At 46.2% G+C, this 19,281-nt stretch overlaps 1 protein-coding gene across 1 annotated transcript in view; it reads right to left on the bottom strand.

The window, feature by feature from the left end:
* The window catches only part of PCSK2 (proprotein convertase subtilisin/kexin type 2), a 245,249-nt gene that overhangs the window by 37,856 nt on the left and 188,112 nt on the right, over positions 1-19,281 (bottom strand). Inside the window, exons 7-8 of the mRNA XM_058563265.1 lie at positions 15,122-15,210; positions 6,747-6,922 (exon numbers count right to left, since the gene is read on the bottom strand). Coding sequence (XP_058419248.1) covers positions 6,747-6,922; positions 15,122-15,210 — 265 coding nt within the window. The remainder of the gene's footprint in view (positions 1-6,746; positions 6,923-15,121; positions 15,211-19,281) is intronic.

Genomic DNA, 19,281 nt, shown 5'->3' with positions numbered 1-19,281 from the left:
ATGCCTGGCTTCAAAGCTTCAAAGGACAGGCTGACTCCCGTGTTAGGGGCTAATGCAGCTGGTGACTTTAAGTTGAAGCCAGTGCTCATTTACCATTCTGAAAATCCTAGGGCCCTTAAAAATTATGCTAAAGCTACCCCGCCTGTGCTCCATAAATGGAACAACAAAGCCTGGATGACAGCACGTCTGTTTACAACATGGTTTACTGAATATTTTAAGCCCACTGTTGAGACCTACTGCTCAGAAAAAAAGATTCCTCTCAAAAGATTACTACTCATTGACAATACACCTGGTCACCCAAGAGCTCTGATGAAATGTGCAATGAGATTAATGTTGTTTTCATGTCTGCTAACACAACATCCATTCTGCAGCCCATGAATCAAGGAGTACTCTGGATTTTCAAATCTTATTATTTAAGAAATACATTTTGTAAGGTTATAGCTGCCATAGGATTCCTCTGATGGATCTTGGAAAAATAAATTGAAAACCTTCTGGAAAGGATTCACCATCCTAGATGCCATTAGGAACATTCACGATTCATGGGAAGAGGTCAAAATATCAACATTAACAGGAGTTTGAAAGAAGTTGATTCCAACCCTCACGGATGACTTTGAGGGGTTCAAGACTTCAGTGGAGGAAGTAACTGCAGATGTGGTGGAAACAGCAAGAGAACTAGAATCAGAAGCGGAGCCTGAAGACGTGACTGAATTGCTGCATCTCATGACAAAACTTTAATGGATGAGGAGGTGCTTCTTGTGGATGAGCAGAGAAAGTGGTTTCCTGGGATGGAATCTACTCTTGGTGAAGATGCTGTGAAGATTGTTGAAATGATAACAAAGGATTTAGAATATTATATCAACTTAGTTGATAAAGCAGCAGCAGGACTTGAGAGGACTGACTCCAATTTTGAAAGAAGTTCCACTGTGGGTAAAGTGCTATCAAACAGCATGGCATGCTACAGAGAAATTGTTTGTAAAAGGAAGAGTCAATCGATGCAGCAAATTTCATTGTTGTCTTATTTTGAGAAATTGCCACAGCCACCCCAACCTTCAGCAACCACTACCCTGACCAGTCAGCAGCCACCAACATCGAGGCAAGACCCTCCACCAGCAAAAAGATTACAACTTGCTGAAGGCTCAGATGATGGTTAGCATTTTTTAGCAATAAAGTTTTGTTTTGTTTGTTTTGGTGAGGAAGATGGGCCCTGAGCTAACATCTGTTGCCAATCTTCCTCTTTTTGCCTGAGGAAGATTGTCGCTGAGCTACCACTGTGCCAATCTTCCTCTATTTTTGTATGTGGGACGCCGCCACAGCATGGCTTGACAAGTGGTGTTTAGGTCTGTGCCTGGGATCTGAACCCTTGAACCCCAGGCTACCAAAGCAGAGTGTGTGAACTTAACTACTATAGCACCGGGCCAGTGCTGGCAATAAAGTATTTTTTAATTAAGGTATGTACATTGTTTTTTTAGACATAATGCTATTGCACTCTTAATAGACTACAGTACAGTGTAAACATAACTTTTATATGCACTGGGAAACCAAAAAATTTGAGTGACTCACTTTACTGCAATATTGCTTTATTGCGATGTTTGCTTTATTGTGGTGGTTTGGAACCTAACCCACAACAACTCCAAGGTCTGCCTGTAATTACGTCTGCAAGGGTTAGGATTTCAACATATGAATTTTTGGAGGACACAATTCAACCTACAACAGAGGGGGCGCATATGGTGCTATATTTCTGTTTAGACCTTTGAAAGAATTCAACAGCTCAGAAGAAACTTCTCCATCAGAGGGCTGAGGAGCCAGTGTGAGTATGGACTGCCACTTGATGTTATTGGAATAGAGAAGACAGGCTCTGTTAGCAACCTTCTGACTGACCTCTGACCCTTCAAGTTCTGAAGGTTTCCAACAGGCCACATTTCTTATTTTTGAAACCTACCAGGGGGAGGGGTGTCTCCCCTAATTTTGGACCAAAACTCCCCCTAAAGCACGGCAGAGGGGGCAGATGGCAATTGGAGCAGCGATTGTGACAAACAGGGTGCTGATGCAGCCACGTTTAAGCAGAAGTTCCATGTGATCATGAGCCTCTGGAACAGGAAACGTGGATGAAGAGAGGGCCACACAAACCCAGTGAGAAACAGTGGAGGTGAGAGTGGCTGAGCCCCACGGCCTCGGGGCCCTAAGGTGGATCTCTACACACTCTCGTGGCTGGCATCCTGCAGCCACCTTGGATCCAGAACGTCTGTCTGGTCCCTGTCTGTCTGAGGTCCCGCCTGAGTCCATCCCATTGTGCTCATCACTCCTCGTGCATCCTCACAACAAGAAACCCCCTTAGTTGAGCTCCCCGGGCCTCTGTTCCTGCAACTCTGAGACAAACTAGAGCATACGGCTCAGTCATCAATCCACCCAACGCACCACCCTGATGAGGACATGCAGTGCTGTTCGTTACTTCCAGAAAATGAGTCACCTCGACTGCCCTTTTCTATTCACTGTGGGTTTTTAAAAACCATGTATTATGGTCTTAGTATCTTAGGGTTTCATAATACGTATTCTAGAGATCATTTACAGCAGCACCTCTCAAACTTTAATGAGATCTTGTTAAAATGTAGATTCTGTTACGTCAGCTGGGTGGGTGGGGCTGCAATTCTGCATTTCTCACAAACTCCCAGGTGGTCCAGTGGCTGCACTTTGAGAACCACTGATGTAGACTATTTTACAGAAGAGGAAAGTGAGGAATAGAGAAGCTAGGTGACTAGTCTGAAGTCCCACAGCCAATGAGGGACAGGATCGAGGTTAGAACTTAGGTCTCTCAACTCTCAAGCTGGGTTCTCCACTTGTTCACGCCAATACTTTAAAAACCAATCCCTGCAAGAGAAGAAGCAGATCTCCCTTTGTGTAACATTGGCTGTCTAGTGAAGATGGAGATGTGGCCAGACCAGCAGAAAAGCTTGTGATTCTGAGTCACGATTCCATTCATTTAAAGCCCCACGTGCTTCCTTCTGTGTGGAGTCTGTGACAGCTGTGACTGGAAAAGAAATTGTGGCCGGAAAGATACAAAGGCCTTGGTGGGCCTGCCTGTGTTCCAATAACACTCTATTTGCAGAGACAGCTGATGGGCCGGATTTGGCCTGTGGGCCAGGGTTGCCTGGTCCCTGCTCTGAGGGGTGCACTTTGTTTGACTTACTGTTTACTGCTGTTTAGAGCCCAGCAGCTGTAGATTTTTGTCCAATGAGATGCCTTTTAGTCCATTAAGACTAGGAATGTGTGTAGCAAGCAATAATTTGAGGATCCAAAGTTAGATTTTTCACATCTAAATTGAATCTAATCAAATTAAGCTTGTTTCATCAATTCTTTCACAAATTTTACACTGCTTAGTATTCAGAGGCTTAGGTTCAATAAAAATACAAAAAAAGATGTGAGAACAAAAGCTAAGGAATGATTTGGAGGCCGTGGTTGGTAAAGAGAGGGGAGCAAAGGGGGCAGCAGAAAATCTAGCCTAAAAAATCTATATGTTAGGCACAAACTTAGTTCTGAACTTCCTGGCAGCCAAAGGAAAAAGGGAACCCTAATGAGCTAATGTCACAGGGTGGGTTTCTAGAAGCAGAGCCCGAAGCAGGGTTTCAGGTGCATCAGACTTATTGGAGGAGAGCTCTCAGGAGAAATCTGAGTGAGGGAGTGAAACAGGATAAGCAGGGGAAGGAACCCGAAAACAATGTGGTCAGTAAAGTCTAGCCTTGGCCTGATTCACCAGGGGCTCTGGAGCACAAACTACACCCCAGGGTGGTCTCTGCTGGAAGCAAGCAGGCTGGCCTTTCCTACCCTGAATCAGTCAGTCACTGGCTGTAGGCTGCCCCTGGGTATGTGTCAGGGCATAACCATCTAGATGAGAAGACTTCCATCAGCCCGGGCAATTCTCCAGGGAAGGGGCAGCTGTGAGTCATCAGTAGCAAACACTCATAGCAGCTAGGGTAGCCCCCCAGCCTGATAACAGGCACCAATGGTGTCCACTACAGTTGTAGATATCTATATGACTTTTAATCTTTCAACCATCAAATTTCATTTATGTATTAATTCCATATCTATTTATTGAATAGCTGATCTACTATGTTTTCAAATCCTAGGCTAGTTTCTGAGGATAGCTGGAGAGGAAAACGTGTTCTCTGACCTCAGGAAATGTATAGGAAAAGTATCCTTCACTATTATCAAAAAGACAAGAGATAACAAGTGTTGGTGAGGGGCTGGAGAAAAGGGAACCCTTGTGCACCGCTGGTGGGAATGTAAATTGGTGCAGCCACTATGGAAAATAATATGGAGGTTCCTCAAAAAATTACAAATAGAACTACAAAGAGAAGTGGGATTCAGCAATCCCACTTCTGAGTATACATCTGAAGGAAATGAAATTACTATCTTGAGATATCTGCACCCCCATGTTCACTGCAGCATTATTTACAATAGCCAAGACATGGAAACAACCTAAGCGTCCATCGACATATGAATGGATAAAGAAAATATAGTGTATATATATATATATATATATACACACACATACTCACACGATGGAATATTATTCAGCCATAAAAAAGAAGGAAACCCTGCTATTTGTGACAACATGAATGGAACTTGAAGGCATTATGCTAAGTCAAATAAGTCAGACAGAGAAAGACAAATACAGTCATGTACCGCATAACTCCATTTTGGTCAATGATGGACCACATATACTATGGTGGTCCCATAAGATTAGTACCATAGGGCCTAGGTGTGCAGTAGGCTATATGCCACTTAGCTTTGTGTAAGTATACTCTATAGTGTTTGTACAATCATAAAATCACCTAATGACGTATTTTGTAGAACATATCCCCGTCGTTAAGTGACACATGACTGTACAGCGGTATCACTTATATGTGGAATCTAAAAAAACTAACTCATAGAAGCAGAGAGTGGAATGGTGGTTACCAGGAGCTGGAGGGGGGAAAGAATGGGGAGATGCTGGTCAAAGGGTGCAAACTTCCAGTTATAAGATGAATAAATTCTGGGGATCTAATGTACAGCATGGTGATTATAGTCACAAAAAAACCCCACAATGCTTAGCATATTGTAACTCTTCAAAAAAAAAAAAATAGCCTTCAGTTCTCCTCTCTAATTTTCTTCAATATTTTTACTTTTTTAGGCTACTGTTAAATATACAGTGTTTTGTACATATATCTATTTTAGCGTTATAAATGCTTAGGTAATGAGTTTATGTATTTTCCATACAGACTGTAAATAATTTAAAAATATAACAGATGCATTTTACAATTTGTTTATAATTATGCTAGTTTATATACCCAAATATGGCTATAGCCATTTCATCTGTTTGAAAGTTGTCAAAATCCAGGGTGCAAAACTTAAAAAATTTTTAAATGGGCTTCCAAAAGTCCACCTACTACACCTCAGACACTCGTGTCTCCCTGGGCAAGGAGCTGACCACTCTTACTCCAGACGCCACTGTCGTCTTTGGGGTCTGATTCCCACGGCCGGGGCTGATCAGACAGGCAAACTGAAAGCACGGAGAGGGTATCACTGTCATCCTGCCACCAAGTCCAGTCTGAGAAAAGACTGGGAGGACAAAATGGCTAAGTACTCCGAGTGGTGGGTGTTGCGGCACCAACGGCGAGTACTTCAGCACACGGCGAGGGCGTGCCAAGACACCGCAGGTCGGTAACTCAAGTCAGCGTCTTCCAGCCGAGGACCAGGAGTTGTGGAGCGGAGACAAGCCGTCCCCACCGCGCCCAGGTGAGTTCTAGACCCACAGAGTCCACAAGCCTAGTCAGACACTGTGCTTTATGCCACAAAGTTTTGGGGCCGTTGGTTAAGTGTCCATAATGACCAAGACAAGCACCAACCCTTTGTGGGCACTTCCAGTGCCAAGCACTTGGGTGTTTGTCTCATTTACACTCACAAGGTCCCAGGAAGAATGTATGGTTATCACCATTTTACAGGCAAGAAAACAGGCACAGCGAGGTCAAGCCGCTTGTGGATAAACACTCAGACACTGAGCGGCAGCACTGGGACCTGAACCCGGGAGCCTCTGATCCCGGAGCTGCGCACCTCTTGTCTGGGGCAGCCCCTGTCCGGAGATCTCGGAGAGGCAACCTCCTTCCGCTCCCACGGGCGGCTGGTGGCGCAGGGACCCGCGTCTCCCGGCTGCCCTCCCTTTGGAGGCTCGGCCTGGTCTCTTCCCCTTGGTTCTGTCCATTCCCGGGGTAACCTCAGGGATGGGCGGCCGCGAAAACGCGCGGCTCAGACTCCTGCCGTGGGAGCATCGTGGATTCACAGCCCCCGCTGCTGCCCCCTGGGTCCCCCACGTCGTCTGCGGCGAGACCCCGCTGCCTGGGGACCGCTCGCAGCCGGTGACCGGCACGGTGGGGGTGCTATCGCAGGCCCCCAGAGGGACCGTGCTTCCTCCCCGCCGGCCAGGCCGGCCAGGCCCGCATCACCGTCTGAAGGCGCCCCCGGCCTCCTCCTGCGCGCTCCCCTTTGTCCTTCCCAGGTGTGCCCTCCAGTAAATCTGCACGGCTAACCGCGTTTTGGGGTTCATTTCTCATAGGACCTGAGCTAATGCACAGGGTAACAGCCCCACTTTCCGCCCCCTGCCCTACCCCTCGCTCTGCTCTACCTCACCTCCTCCCCCCTTCCCTGTGTCCCCCCCCACCACGCCGGCCCCCCACGAGTGGACTAGGGTCTCGTGGCGGCAGGAACGACTTTACCTTGTTCACGCCGTCGGCCATGGCCTGCAGCGTGAGCTCTCGGGGCCCATCCACCGTTTTCCCGTTGTCTGTGGGGCCCCAGCTGGCGCTGTAGATGTCGATTAGCTGAGGCATGTGGCTGATGGAGGAGGCCTCGATGATGTCCGTCATAAACGGCTGGTCCAGCATCCGGATACCTGCGGATGCGGTGGGCAGGGAAATACCATGTTTTGGTGCCGCAGTTCACAGGAGACCAGCGGGGAAGAGGACTCGGGTTCTGGGTGTGGTTGGAGGGTCTGCCATCCCGGTGCCCTGGGGGATGTTGCAGAATCCTGAGTCCAACCTCACGCGGTGTGGGTTACACCTTCAGGGGATCAAGAAGCATGCACAGACCATCCCACTCCATCCCTTTTGGACCCTATCCATGCCTTTCCTCATGCAACTATTGGAAGAAAACTTAATTCCCCTATCAAAAGTCACTACAATTCCTAATGGCGAGAGACCACCTTTGTTGCGGACATTCCTTGATGAGCCTGCTACCAAGTGGAAGCTCAGCTTCCAGGGCCAAGTTTCAGAGGAGAAGTCAAGCTAACGTGCATGACAGTGGGGGGAAGCAATTGATATCAGATATTTAAGGAGAAATCCTAGAGGGCAGGGGGCAGGGGGGCGGGGGCGGGGACAGTGCAAGGAGGGCGAGTCAGGAAAAGAGGAACTCCCACTTGCATTGTAGCTGAGAAGGGGCTTCAGGGAGGACAGAAATGTTGACTGGGTCATTCTAAAATATATTAGCAATGGGGTACATGATACAACCCCTTCCTTTGTCTCTCCTGTGTCACTTTTGTACACTTTGTGCTACTCTCTGATGCCTAGTAGGAGTGACTTCTTGCTGGGAAGTTGGGAAGGAGTAGAGTCCTTTTCTCTGATTGTGTGACTTTGTGTACAGGGACACAGGGAGAGGCGCACTCTGCGTCCACTCCTGTGGGCACCTGTGGCTCACATCACTCTCTGCTGTCTAGAAAAAGCCTCTTTGGGATTAACTCAGCAGCAGCCAATGGGATTGTCACTGACTAGGTGCCTTGAGAAACTCAAAGGTGGATTTGGAAGCAATTAACTGTTTTTCCAAGTTGTTTCTTTTCCTTTTGTGTGTTAAGGAGATGTAATCAGCAGCCATCCTGAAACTGACCAAGCCTCACCACAAGAGCGATGCCCATGACCTTTGCCTTATTTTTAATGCAAAGATCTCTCCAGAAGGAGCTTAGGCCTCATTCTGTGGAAGCATGTTCTCCAACTGAGCCTGTGCAAGCGAATCCCCACCTCTCCCTTTTGAATATTCATTCCCCAATGAAATAAAAGTTCCTGCTTTCCTTTGTTCGGGGACGCCATGACTTTGGAAATGATTCCTTATGGCCATCTATTTGCTGCAAGTACACTTTACTTTGTGAGACAACTTCCACTGATGTAGAGTCTTTTTTAACTCACCGGGAGGCGAGCCCACTTGGTTCGGTATCAGGATGGGCATTTGTCCCTCCATCACTACCTTCAAAACATCGCTGGTTGGGGCCATATTGTTCTCTGCTTGATACACTATTTCGTGGCAAGGAGCCTAGAGTGTTTGTGAAACTGACCTAAGTCTTTCTGTCCACAAGAATTTTGAAATGAAGGGGCTGGGCTTTGCACAGTCAAAGCCTGAATGCTGAGACTCCTTACATGTCCCCTGTGGTCAAAGGACATTGTTACACAAGCATCACTCTCTAACATGGTATGCAAGTCGACTTCAACAAGGACAACTCAGGTTCTCGCAGAGCATGTGAAATTGACATGAAATTGTCTTTTCTCTGAAGAGTCTCTCTTTCTTCCTCCACCTCTCATAGTCCACTCCTTGTGCTGGCATTGCAATCTCCCCCAATGCTCACCCTTCTCCTGACCAACCTATGTGTTCAGTAGGCATTTCCCCAGAACCGTTTCTGGATCCAGCCCTCCAGGTCTTCTGTCAGCACCGCACTTTTTAGCCTTCTATTACAACTCTGTGTGTTTCATTCACCACCAGACAGCTAGGTCTTTGCATACAGGGCATGTGTCTATTTTGTTCACTTCTGTGTCCCCAGCACCAGCATGGTGCTTGGAGCTTATCTTAAGCTTGATAAATATTTGGTGAATAAATGCATGGTAATATTACTTTATTTAGTTGATTTTCTCCCTAACAGAAATGACTGGTCCAGAAGAACAAATAATAGCAAGTCCAGATTTTCCATCCTCTATCATTAACCTATAAGTCGAGGCACCATTTTTGCCCAGGAACACCCAATTATCAGTTAACATCCTTTCTTCTGGAGGAAGCTCATCCAGAATAAGCATAGTCTTTGGTTTGAACTTTCTGGAAGCTAAGTTTTATGGTTCATTTTATAAGGGATAGGAAATCTAAAACTCTACATTTTGCTTTTGGTCCAACTATATTTTATTCATTTAAAAAATTTGTTCAACAAAGGAAGGTGGCCAGCAGATCACAGAATCAACCAAATAGCACAGCTGCTTTTCACAAGAAGTCCTGCCCACTTTGTGGGTGGGGAAACGTCACAGAGAGGCTGGTATTCACTTTCCTGCAAGGAGGAAACTCAGATGGTCTCGAACTCATCTAATGCCCAGATGACCAGGACTGAACAGTCCACCCCAGCTGGAAGGTGAGAGAAATGCAGCTCTGGCCAAAGGAGGCCTGCACTGTCCCACGTGCCGCCCAGTGGCAACACTGGATTTTGTCTTACAGCTGGTGCGTGGTGCTGCCAGCCGTGCCCTGCACCCTCTCCCTTTGCAGCTGTTGTCCCTCTGCCTCTTTCCCTCCTCATCCCCTCCCTGGCTCCCTTTGCGCTGCACAGAACATCAGAGCTGGGCTGTACTAATCCCCTGACTGTTTCAGCATCGAGGGAGCCAGGGGCAGTCACAGACTGGGAGCAAGGCTCTCATTCATATTCAGGAGCCAGGCGCCCGGACATCCTTTTAATCTCATTAAACTCGGGAGGAATGAGGCATGCATTAATTGAATGCGATACAGTATTAATTTTTGCAAGCGACTGCACCATTAGTAGCCAAGACAGAGGCTCAGGGTGACCCAAGGGTTTCTAGGGAGGGCCTCTTCTCTGTCCCTAAATGTTCTAGGAGCTACAGGGGGGCACTGAGAGAGAGAAAGAGAATGAGGGTAAGGCAAGAGAGTGAGAGCGAGAGGCAGAGGGAGAAAGGGAGGCCAGGGGAGCTGGGACTCAGTGTCTTCACATCTGTAAGGTGCTCTCCTGGCTGAAGTGACGCGATGGTGAGGAGAGACCCAGTGCTCACCAGGCATTTCTATCCCCCCCCGCCCCCAGGCCTGATCACAGCACTAATGACCAGTGGTGACTCTGTGACTCCCTCTTCCCTTTTAGGGTCTGAGCCTCACCACCTGCCTGCACAGCTCACACTGCTGCCAGCCCTGGGCTCTAGGGGCTACACAGCCCAGGGATTTAAGCTAAATTTTTTCTGCCTCTGCTCCTGTTACAAAAGGTGAGTTTGTACCCCACACAAAGAAATGCTACACCTGCCCACAAACCTCAGTGTCGCCAATCGCCACATTTTGTGTTCATGAATCTTAATACGCAGGCTAAGGAGTGAATTCATGCTGATCTAGGTCTTAAGGATCTAAAGACATGTTAATCCTTGTGATAATAGGAGATTTTTATTGGTTTATTTACAAACTTAGATAAAATATGTGTAAACTCACTGAAATATTATGAGTTTTATTGGCCAAATATGTGGAAGCAATTCATTGCTGCTAGAGAAACTTCAGAGTGTTTTGATAATGGTCAACAGTGTGGTTCTCAAACTGTTTTCAGAATCTTTGATCAAAGGAGATCTTATCCCAAAACCTGATGCGTAAATCTATATGCTCTGGCTTGAAAAGGAGGGGGGGGGGGGGCCGGCCGGGGGCGTAGCGGTGAAGTCCGCGTGCTCCGCTGCAGCAGCCCGGGGTTCAGATCCCGGGCGTCCACTGACGCACTGGTTGTCAAGCCATGCTGTGGCGGCGTCCCATATGAAGTAGAGGACGATGGCACGGATGTTAGCCCAGGGCCAATCTTCCTCAGCAAAAAGAGGAGGATGGGCAACAGATGTTAGCTCAGGGCTGAGTCTTCCTCACAAAAAAAAAAAAAAAAAGTAAGGCAGGTAAGACCAATCCCACCTGGCCTGGCCCATCCTGGGGTTGCTCTGAGGAGCTGTGCAGAGGCCCAGGAGTGGTGCTGTAGGGCCCGCTCTCAAGTCACTCGCTGTGCCCCCACCCTGGTTATTCTGTGCCACCTTGCTTTGTTTTGTTCACACCAGCAATCATTATCTGATATTATCTTGCTTATTTTCTCCTTGTCTGTATCTCCTCTTAGACTGTAAACTGTGTGAGGGCAGATCACCTGTCTGCCGACTCACTGCTGTATCCACCACCCACAGCAGGACCGGGCATAAGGGAAGGCACCAACAGTAATTGTTGAGTCCTCGAAGCAACTGAAGGCGAGAGACAGCATCTCCCAAAAGGCTTGGAGCAGTTTTGAGCTTTACTAATCTCAGAAGTATAAATTTGACAAACTTGCAAGAAACATTATTTGAAGGGTTCATCATTTATATTTATTGGGCATTTATTTGGTTTTGTGAATTTTGAATAATACATTTTCAATTTTTTGGCTCAATCTCTTTGAAGACATCAAATATTGATTTAAAAATTAATATTAAGAGAAGAATTAGGTTATCTTCTTAACTCCATTCACCGACCCATTCTTTCATTCAGTGATTAATCTCTACTGCTCATCATGGGTTATTCACTGATGCTCCCTTCTCTTTATTCCTTCCTTGCTTTCTGTCCTTCAGCAGACAGGGTTTGAGCATCCACTGTGTGCTAGGCCCTGTTCTAGGTGCTAAGGTGAGAGGAAAGAGACACGGCCCCTGTCCTCATGGAGACTGTTGTCTGCCTAGGGAGAAAGATATTGGTCAAATAAGCACGTGCAAGAATATGTAATAACTGACAGTAGTGAGTGCTGAAAAGGAAAAATTCAGCGTGCTTTATCAAGTGTAGATGAGGAACTGGTCTGTGAGGTGATGCTGGAGGATGGAATGGGAGCCCTGAGTGCTGAAGTGTGAAGAGGAGGTGGCCTCTTCTTAAAGCGTGGTGGGGAGCTATTCTGGGCAGAGTGAAGAGTACATGCAAAGGCCCAGTAGTAGAGGAGTGTGGTTACACTTTTCAATTTATACTTGCTAGGAGGTTTTATCTAAACTATATTTACCCAGAGACTAACCATGTATGTATGGGAACTTAATATGCAATGAAGGTAGCACCACAAATCAAAGGGACAGGATAAATTATTGATCAGATGGTATTGGGAACATTGGCTCACTATTTGGAGGAAAGTAAAACTGGATCCCCACCTAGCATGACACACAAAGGTGGAATCCACAGGGATAACGACCTCACATGAAAGTCTGGAGACTATATTTGCACTGGCTAAAACTGGCCAAGGGCTAATGTCTAGGACGTACCAAGGATGCCTGAAAATCAACAAGAAAAAGACAGGAACCCCAATGGGGAATGAGCAAAGTTCATAAAAAGAAGAGAATCCCAACAGGCTAACAGGCAGAAGAAACGATGCTCAATGATTTTTTCCTTTTTTCCCTTCAGAGGACTCATTTTATAATCTCATCTTCACTTTCCTTTCTCTTTCCGGACTAAGATTCTACAGCACCTTAACTTTAGCCTTTTTTTGAAGACAGGGTCAAGAAAGACCGGGGACACAGGAGAGATTTGGGACATTGGTGCCAGCGCATCCCTAACCTGTTAACTGAACACCTTGAAAACTGCCAGGGACTAGCAGTGATATTAATCGGCCATTAGGTGGCGCTCTAGACCTCCCTGGCTCGGAGAGCTCCTGAGAGGAAAGATTCTGTGGAAGGGTATGGCTCGTTTAGAATTGTAAAAACCAGCCAACTTTTGGAATTTTCATCCAGAATTAACAAAATGTTCCCCCTAAATTTGTAAGGTCAAGGAGGCTGAAATTCTTAAGTAACTCTCCAGGGCTTCCTCATGAAGAATTTCCTTTGGTCGTCTGCAGGAGCCTAGAGGACACTGGATGTCCTAAGGGGCACCGGATGGGGACTAGAGCTTCCTGGCCCTTGGGCCGTTAGAACCAGCATGAGTGGTGACAGAGGAGCAAAGCTGGGGGGAAGGGAGTGCAGAAAGGAGGCTTCTTTGCTCAAAATCTTTGTGTGGCTGGGCATACCTCCCGCTGGCTCTGGTGTCAGTTTCTGGAACCTCACAGTGTTGCTGTGAGACCTGAGCTACCTGGGGTTTCACAAAGCACGGGTCAGGTCGTGTCTTTGAGGTATTAGGCTGCATTCACTCGCCTTTGGGACTGGGGGTCAGGCGAGGCAGAGGCTGTCGCACCTGTCTGGATCCTCTGGCTCCGTCCAAGTGTCTTTGCCTGGGGTGCGTTCTCTGCCTCGGGAGTTCTGCTCAGCCCACGTGAGCTGGGCAGGCTGGCCAGGCCAGGGTGCTCATGGCCCAGGAGCCTCCGCCATCAATGAGGGATGAGAGTTGGTGGATAAACTCCTCAGCCTCCTCATCTTGGGGCGGGGCAATTCTGAGGGGTCCCCATGGTCCCTCAGAGCCCCAGTTGTCCGTGAGAGCAGCCAGCTCATTTATACACCCTTTGTTGGCTTGCCCCCCTTCGCTGTCTTTCTTCCTCCTTCCCTCACTCCGGCTTCCTGAGATGATCTCCCAAATCAACTTCTGGCATGTAAATCCTTGTCTCAGGTTTTGCTTTTAGGAAATTCAAATGAAGGTAGGAGGAGAATTAAGTACATTTGATGAACAGCTCAGATGTTTTCAGAGTGCAAAAAGTAAGAAAGAAAAAGATAAAAGAAGGAGATGGAGAAAGAGACCCCAATGAACCCCCCGAACGCCTTGAGCTGCTCCTAACTCTTAATTTTTGCAGGCAGTGGTTCTAAGAATCCCTTGTTCAAAAAACCAGTTACTTTGGGCATGCAGAGGCTTCAAAAGTATTTTGAAGACAATCATTGTGAATGAGAAATCCAGGTTTGGATTTTTCAGTTGCCTCCAGCTCTGTCCTGTGACTAGGGAACCCACCTGGCCTCAGATACCACCTGAGGTAGGAGCCTGGCTTATAAAATATTAACTGGGTGATTTTCTTTGCCCTGAGCTCATAATGGCTTCTGACATTTTAATGTCAGCATTTTGGATGCACACAAATTGAAGAGAGCTGAAACCTGAGTGGTAAAGCCTCCTCTATTTACATTTCAGAACCCTCCAGATGTATTCTTTTGTGAAATTCAGTACCCAGCTCAGGCAAGCCTCTCAGCAAACAGCGTTGAGAGAGGTTAATGGTGGGTTTGTATAGGTTGCTCTTGCTTTATTTAGGTCCCTGGAAATGCAAGTGTCAGCACAAAGTATGTTTATGGTTCCATTAAATCGCCAGGAAAAAAATATCAAGACAGTTGTAAAAAAAAAAGAAAAACAAGGTTGGATGACTCAGCCTGAATAAATTAAGAACCAATTTGATGCAAAACTTGGAATGAGCTGGGATCTACTCCATTCTCTAGCATCTTGTTGAAAGCTTGAACCCCCTCTCTCATTCCTTCTCTCTCCCTCTCTCTTCTTTGGAGGGGAAGTGTTGATTTCTAGATTTCTAGTGACCCGCCACCCTCATTTCTAAAGCCCCCTGTAAAGATGAAATTGTTAAATATCTTCCTGTGGAACTTAATAAAAAGGTTCTAGGTAGAATATATTTCCTTAAAGATGAGATGCATTGTACAAAAAAACCCCCAAAACGTTTTGAGGAGTATGAGTATGTTTACAATAATATGTACACATCTCCTTATATTCTACAGTCTTTGAGTCTCATTAAAATGTTATTGATATTGACAAGAAAGAGTACAAATTATACAATTCCATTTATATAAAGTTTAAAAACTAGCAATAACCAATGTTGCTGTTATGAATCAGGATCAGGTTATTCTTGTGTTTTTTAGTTACTGGGAGGGGTCAGGAGGAGGGCTTTTGGGGGCTGGTCAGGTTTTGTTTCCTGATGGTTACGTGGGTATGGCCAGTTTGTGCAGATTCATTGAGCTAGGTGCGTACGATCTGTGCACTTTTCTGTATTTATATTACACTTAAACAAAAAATGTAAAAGCTGATTAATATTGCCATATAGGTTAAAATAAAAAAATCTTTTTCACTCTTGCTAAATTTATGAGTCTCAGATCTCCTGCCCCAGTGGGAAATTTGCTGGGCCCTGGCCAGCCCGGAGACGGGAGAGTTGAGGCCTTCTGGGGCCCAGGCTGGCCGGCATGGTGCCTGCTGTTTGGCAGGGACAGCTTACCTGCGACCTTGGAATTGTACGCCACTCCGACCCCACAGATATTGTTGTTGGCTGCAGCAGAAACTTCCCCTGCACAGCGGGTCCCGTGACTGCGGAGAAAATTAGACAAGTTAGATACAGTGTCAAAAGATTTTGGAGGAGGTTCCTTAAATTCTATCAATTGGAAGCAATTTGGTTCTTGTCAGTGGTTCAGTTGGCCCGGAGCCAGCACGTGGCCCACCCGGCTTTCCATCTGTGTATCTTCTTTTACCCCCCACCCCCTCCCAGCTGCCTTCCTGACCTTGGCTTCTTTCTACCGTGAAGAGGCTTCTGAGAACATTTTCAACTCTGCAATTTGATCTTTACTTTAAAATTTGAAGTATCTTCTTGCAGAAACACACTTACAGGTTTCTGGTGAAAAAGAAACACATATAAGACAGATTTGTGCTGGTTGGAACAGCTCTGATTTTTCTGGAGCACTAGAATTGTGGGCTGGTACTTAATTTCAAGGCTGGTTTGGTCCACAGGAGTGTAATGCTGCCTGCCAGTCATAGGATAATGGTTACTTACCTTTTTTGGATCATAGCCTCCTTTGAGGACATATTGAATGCTATAGATTCCCACCTTCCTCCAGGAATAAAAAAACGTACATTGGCAACATCTTATATACAATTTCAAGGGGTCCACAGAACCTTTGAGCCTGACGAGATTAAGAGCATTGGGCATTCATTAGACAGTCTTTCCAAGGTTTGCCCTGCCTTATAATTCTGAGTAAGGGCCTTCTCCAGGCTCATATTCTAGAATGTTCTCTGCAACAGACACCATAATTCCATTAATTTTCTCCATTTTGCTTGCTCTCTCTTCCTTTATACCAAGGGATTCCAAACAGTTCTTCCCCTCCTGTGTGCGTTTCCTCTTCCTTGAATTGGGCTGGGCTGGTGACTTGCTTTGACCTATAGAAGGCAGTGGAAGGATGACGTGCCACTTCTTAAGAGGACTGCCAGCTTCTGCTTCCCTCCCCTGATGGCAGGTGCCATGTAAAGGAGCTTGAGCTGGCCTGCAAGTGGACGAGACCATGTGGAGAGAGAGAGACTGAGCGATCTCTCTTGTTCCAACGCCTCAGATGAGATGTCTGCTGTGTGAGGGGAGCCACCTTCATCCTCTAGACCCCGCCAGATCAACCCAATCAGCAGCTAGTGGAGAGAGACAGGCTGTTCCTGCCCAGGTTACAGGATTGTGAGCAAATAAGTGTTTGTTCTTTTTTAAGCCACTAAGTTTTGGGGTTGTTTGTTAATCAGCAATAGAGAACTGAAACAAGCATAACCCGTAAGTCAATCAGAATGCCATGTTTTAACCCCAAACAGCATTGAAGATGTGGAAGATTCCAGTGGTACAAATTATCTGAATCTACCAGCCCCAACCCTGAAAAGTGCATTTTAATGGTCCGTGGAGCAGCTAAGGGATTAAATGGGTCACATTACCAAGTCTGCTGGAACAGTGTGAGCACAGCCAGCTGAAGGGCTAGGTGGTGGTGGCTGGCTTTTCCACTCGCTATTCAGTGAGGAAATGTCGGGGAAGGGGCTCACTGGCTGCGTGGCCATAGGAAGTCTTGATCTCTGCAGTGTTGACTAGTGCACTGTTTGTGACACTCTCTTAGGTCGAGCAAAGCTGTTGTACCAGCCCTTAAAAATCACACCCAAGGGGGGCCAGCCTGGTAGCGTAGTGGTTAAGTTCATGCGCTCTGCTTCAGTGGCCTGGGATTCGCAGGTTTGGATCCCGGGCATGGACCTAGGCACTGCTCATCAAGCCATGCTGAGGTGGTGTCCCACATATAAAGTAGAGGAAGATTGGCAACAGATGTTAGCTCAGGGACAATCTTCCTCACACACACACACAAAAAATCACATCCAAGGATTGAAAAATACGTATATATACATACACACACACACGCCTATTTTTTTCCTCTATATGAGCAAAAGTAAATCCTGCCTCCTTAAAGTCTGCATATCTTATGGGCTCCAAATTTCCTTTGGAACAAGAATGAAATCTGTATATTGTGTCCAAGTAAACCTCGTAGTTACTGCAGAGGTTGGCCCTGGTGGTAAAAGATCTGTGAAAACTTAAGAGTGCTGAGCCAACCACCACCTAATTGTCTTTAAGTTTTCTGTAAATTGCATTTGAGATTTTTGAGAAGATGCTTAGCTATGGTTTAACTTGATGGGAGAGTCTGTCATGGATGTGGCTTTCATGGCTACCTTCTTATTCCAAATGCTGAAAAAAATGATCAGTAAAATTCTGAAAAACAGCATGGAAGCAGATACATATGTGTGTGTGTGTATATATATATGTATGTAGAAAATGAAATATAGACATCCTTTATATTGATTCGTATATATACTTTAAATGTATATTTTAAAGTATGTAATTATATACTTATTGTTCATATGTAATATATACTTATACATTATATACACACCCATATATTATATATTTAAATACATACTTATGTAAAATACATACCATATACGAAGTACATATATACTTTGTATATATGCACATATATATTTTAAAATGGAAAGTTAATGGATACTGATTAAATTTGGCTGGCTGGCTTGCTCTTTATTTCATGCTGAACAAATAAATATTTAAATAAAAGTTTAAAAATCAATGCCATGTCTAATTTGACTGAGCACTAATTTACTTATTATTTAATAATGAGCCTGTCGAGAGCTCCTCTCTGAGACCTGAAGAGTGCGATTAGCGCTCGGCTGCAATAGTGGTTGTGTTCACCGACACCTGTGCTGGCGAAGGCCGTTCACGCATGGGCCCTGCTCTGGCGACCGAGAAGCTGGGACGAGGAACAGCCACCTGCCGTTTCCTGGGCACTTTCTCACTACCAGGTGCTGTGCTCAGTGCTTTTCTTGCCCCTCACCCTTTAATCCTCTCAGGAGGTCCTGCTCCATTTCACAGATGTCGGAGTGTGTCTCAGAGGTGCTGGCCCAAAAGCGCACAGTGAGAAGGTGGCTGGGCCCGGTCTGAGACCGACAGTCCATTACTGAGCCGTCTACTGCCCTCTACACCGTGATAAACCCCTCTCTGCCCTAAAACTGCTCACTCAAGGCCAGAGGACAGATGCACTCGAACCGGCTTGAGCAAATTAAAGACACCGAGTGCTTCCATATCCTTAATTTTGGCCTTTAAGTGGGGAGATCAATGTCGTGGGCTCTCTGGAGGAACATATGGGAAGAAACATTTCATTGCTAAATTAGGCGACACTAATTAATTATAAGCAATGAGTGGAGACTCCCTATAATTGTTCATGCCACTGTATCTTTTCACACCCGGGGGTCTTTGTAGGCCCTGTTCCCACGGCCTTGAATGCCGTCCCCCCTCTCCTGCCACCCTGATTGTCTCAGGCAAATGTGCTTGCTCCCCTGAATGTCAGGAAAATCTTTTTCCAAATCTATTTTTATTTGGTCACTTTACTTTCTTAGGAACGGTCAGGAGCTCCCTCTTGCCTCTAGAATAAAACATGAGTCTGTCAGGAGAAAATGGCTGTAGGGGGTAAGGGAAAAATGCTGGCTGCTTGATCAGCTCCCTTATAATGAGGGTCAATGGGAGGCAAGTGCAGGAGTCATGGGAGTGTGGCATTGCCAAAGTGGCCCCAATCCACCACTCTCCTGGGTCCATGCCCTTGGCAGTGTGATTTTCCTGTTCCTCCCATGAAGAGGTGCAGCATGTTTCCCCGTCCCTTGAATCTGGCTGGCCTTGTGACTTTGCTTTGGCCAAAAGAATGGTGCAAATGATAAGTCTCACCCTCAAGAGGACTTGCAACTTCTCCTGTTTCTCTTGAAACTCAGCCTAGATGCCGTGTGGACAAGCCCGAGCTCGCTTATTTGATGATGAAAGACATGTAACCCATCTTGCCTGTCACCCCATTCTACAGCCATCCATCCTCCAGACGTGTGAGTGAGGCCATCCTAAACCAGAGAGCCCCCAGCCAACCTGCCAGCTGACCACAGATGCATTGGTGAGCCCAGCCACAAAAGCCGGTCCATATGAACAGAACTGTTCAGCTACCTATAGACTTGTGAGCAATAATCAATACTGATTGCTGTCAGCTACTAAGTTTTGGGATGATTTGTTATGTGGCATTATTATGGCAATAGATAACTGATACA

The sequence above is a fragment of the Diceros bicornis genome, chromosome 19 (genome assembly GCF_020826845.1).
Source record: "Diceros bicornis minor isolate mBicDic1 chromosome 19, mDicBic1.mat.cur, whole genome shotgun sequence".
NCBI lineage: Eukaryota > Metazoa > Chordata > Mammalia > Perissodactyla > Rhinocerotidae > Diceros > Diceros bicornis.
This window is presented reverse-complemented; position numbering and strand designations above follow the sequence as displayed.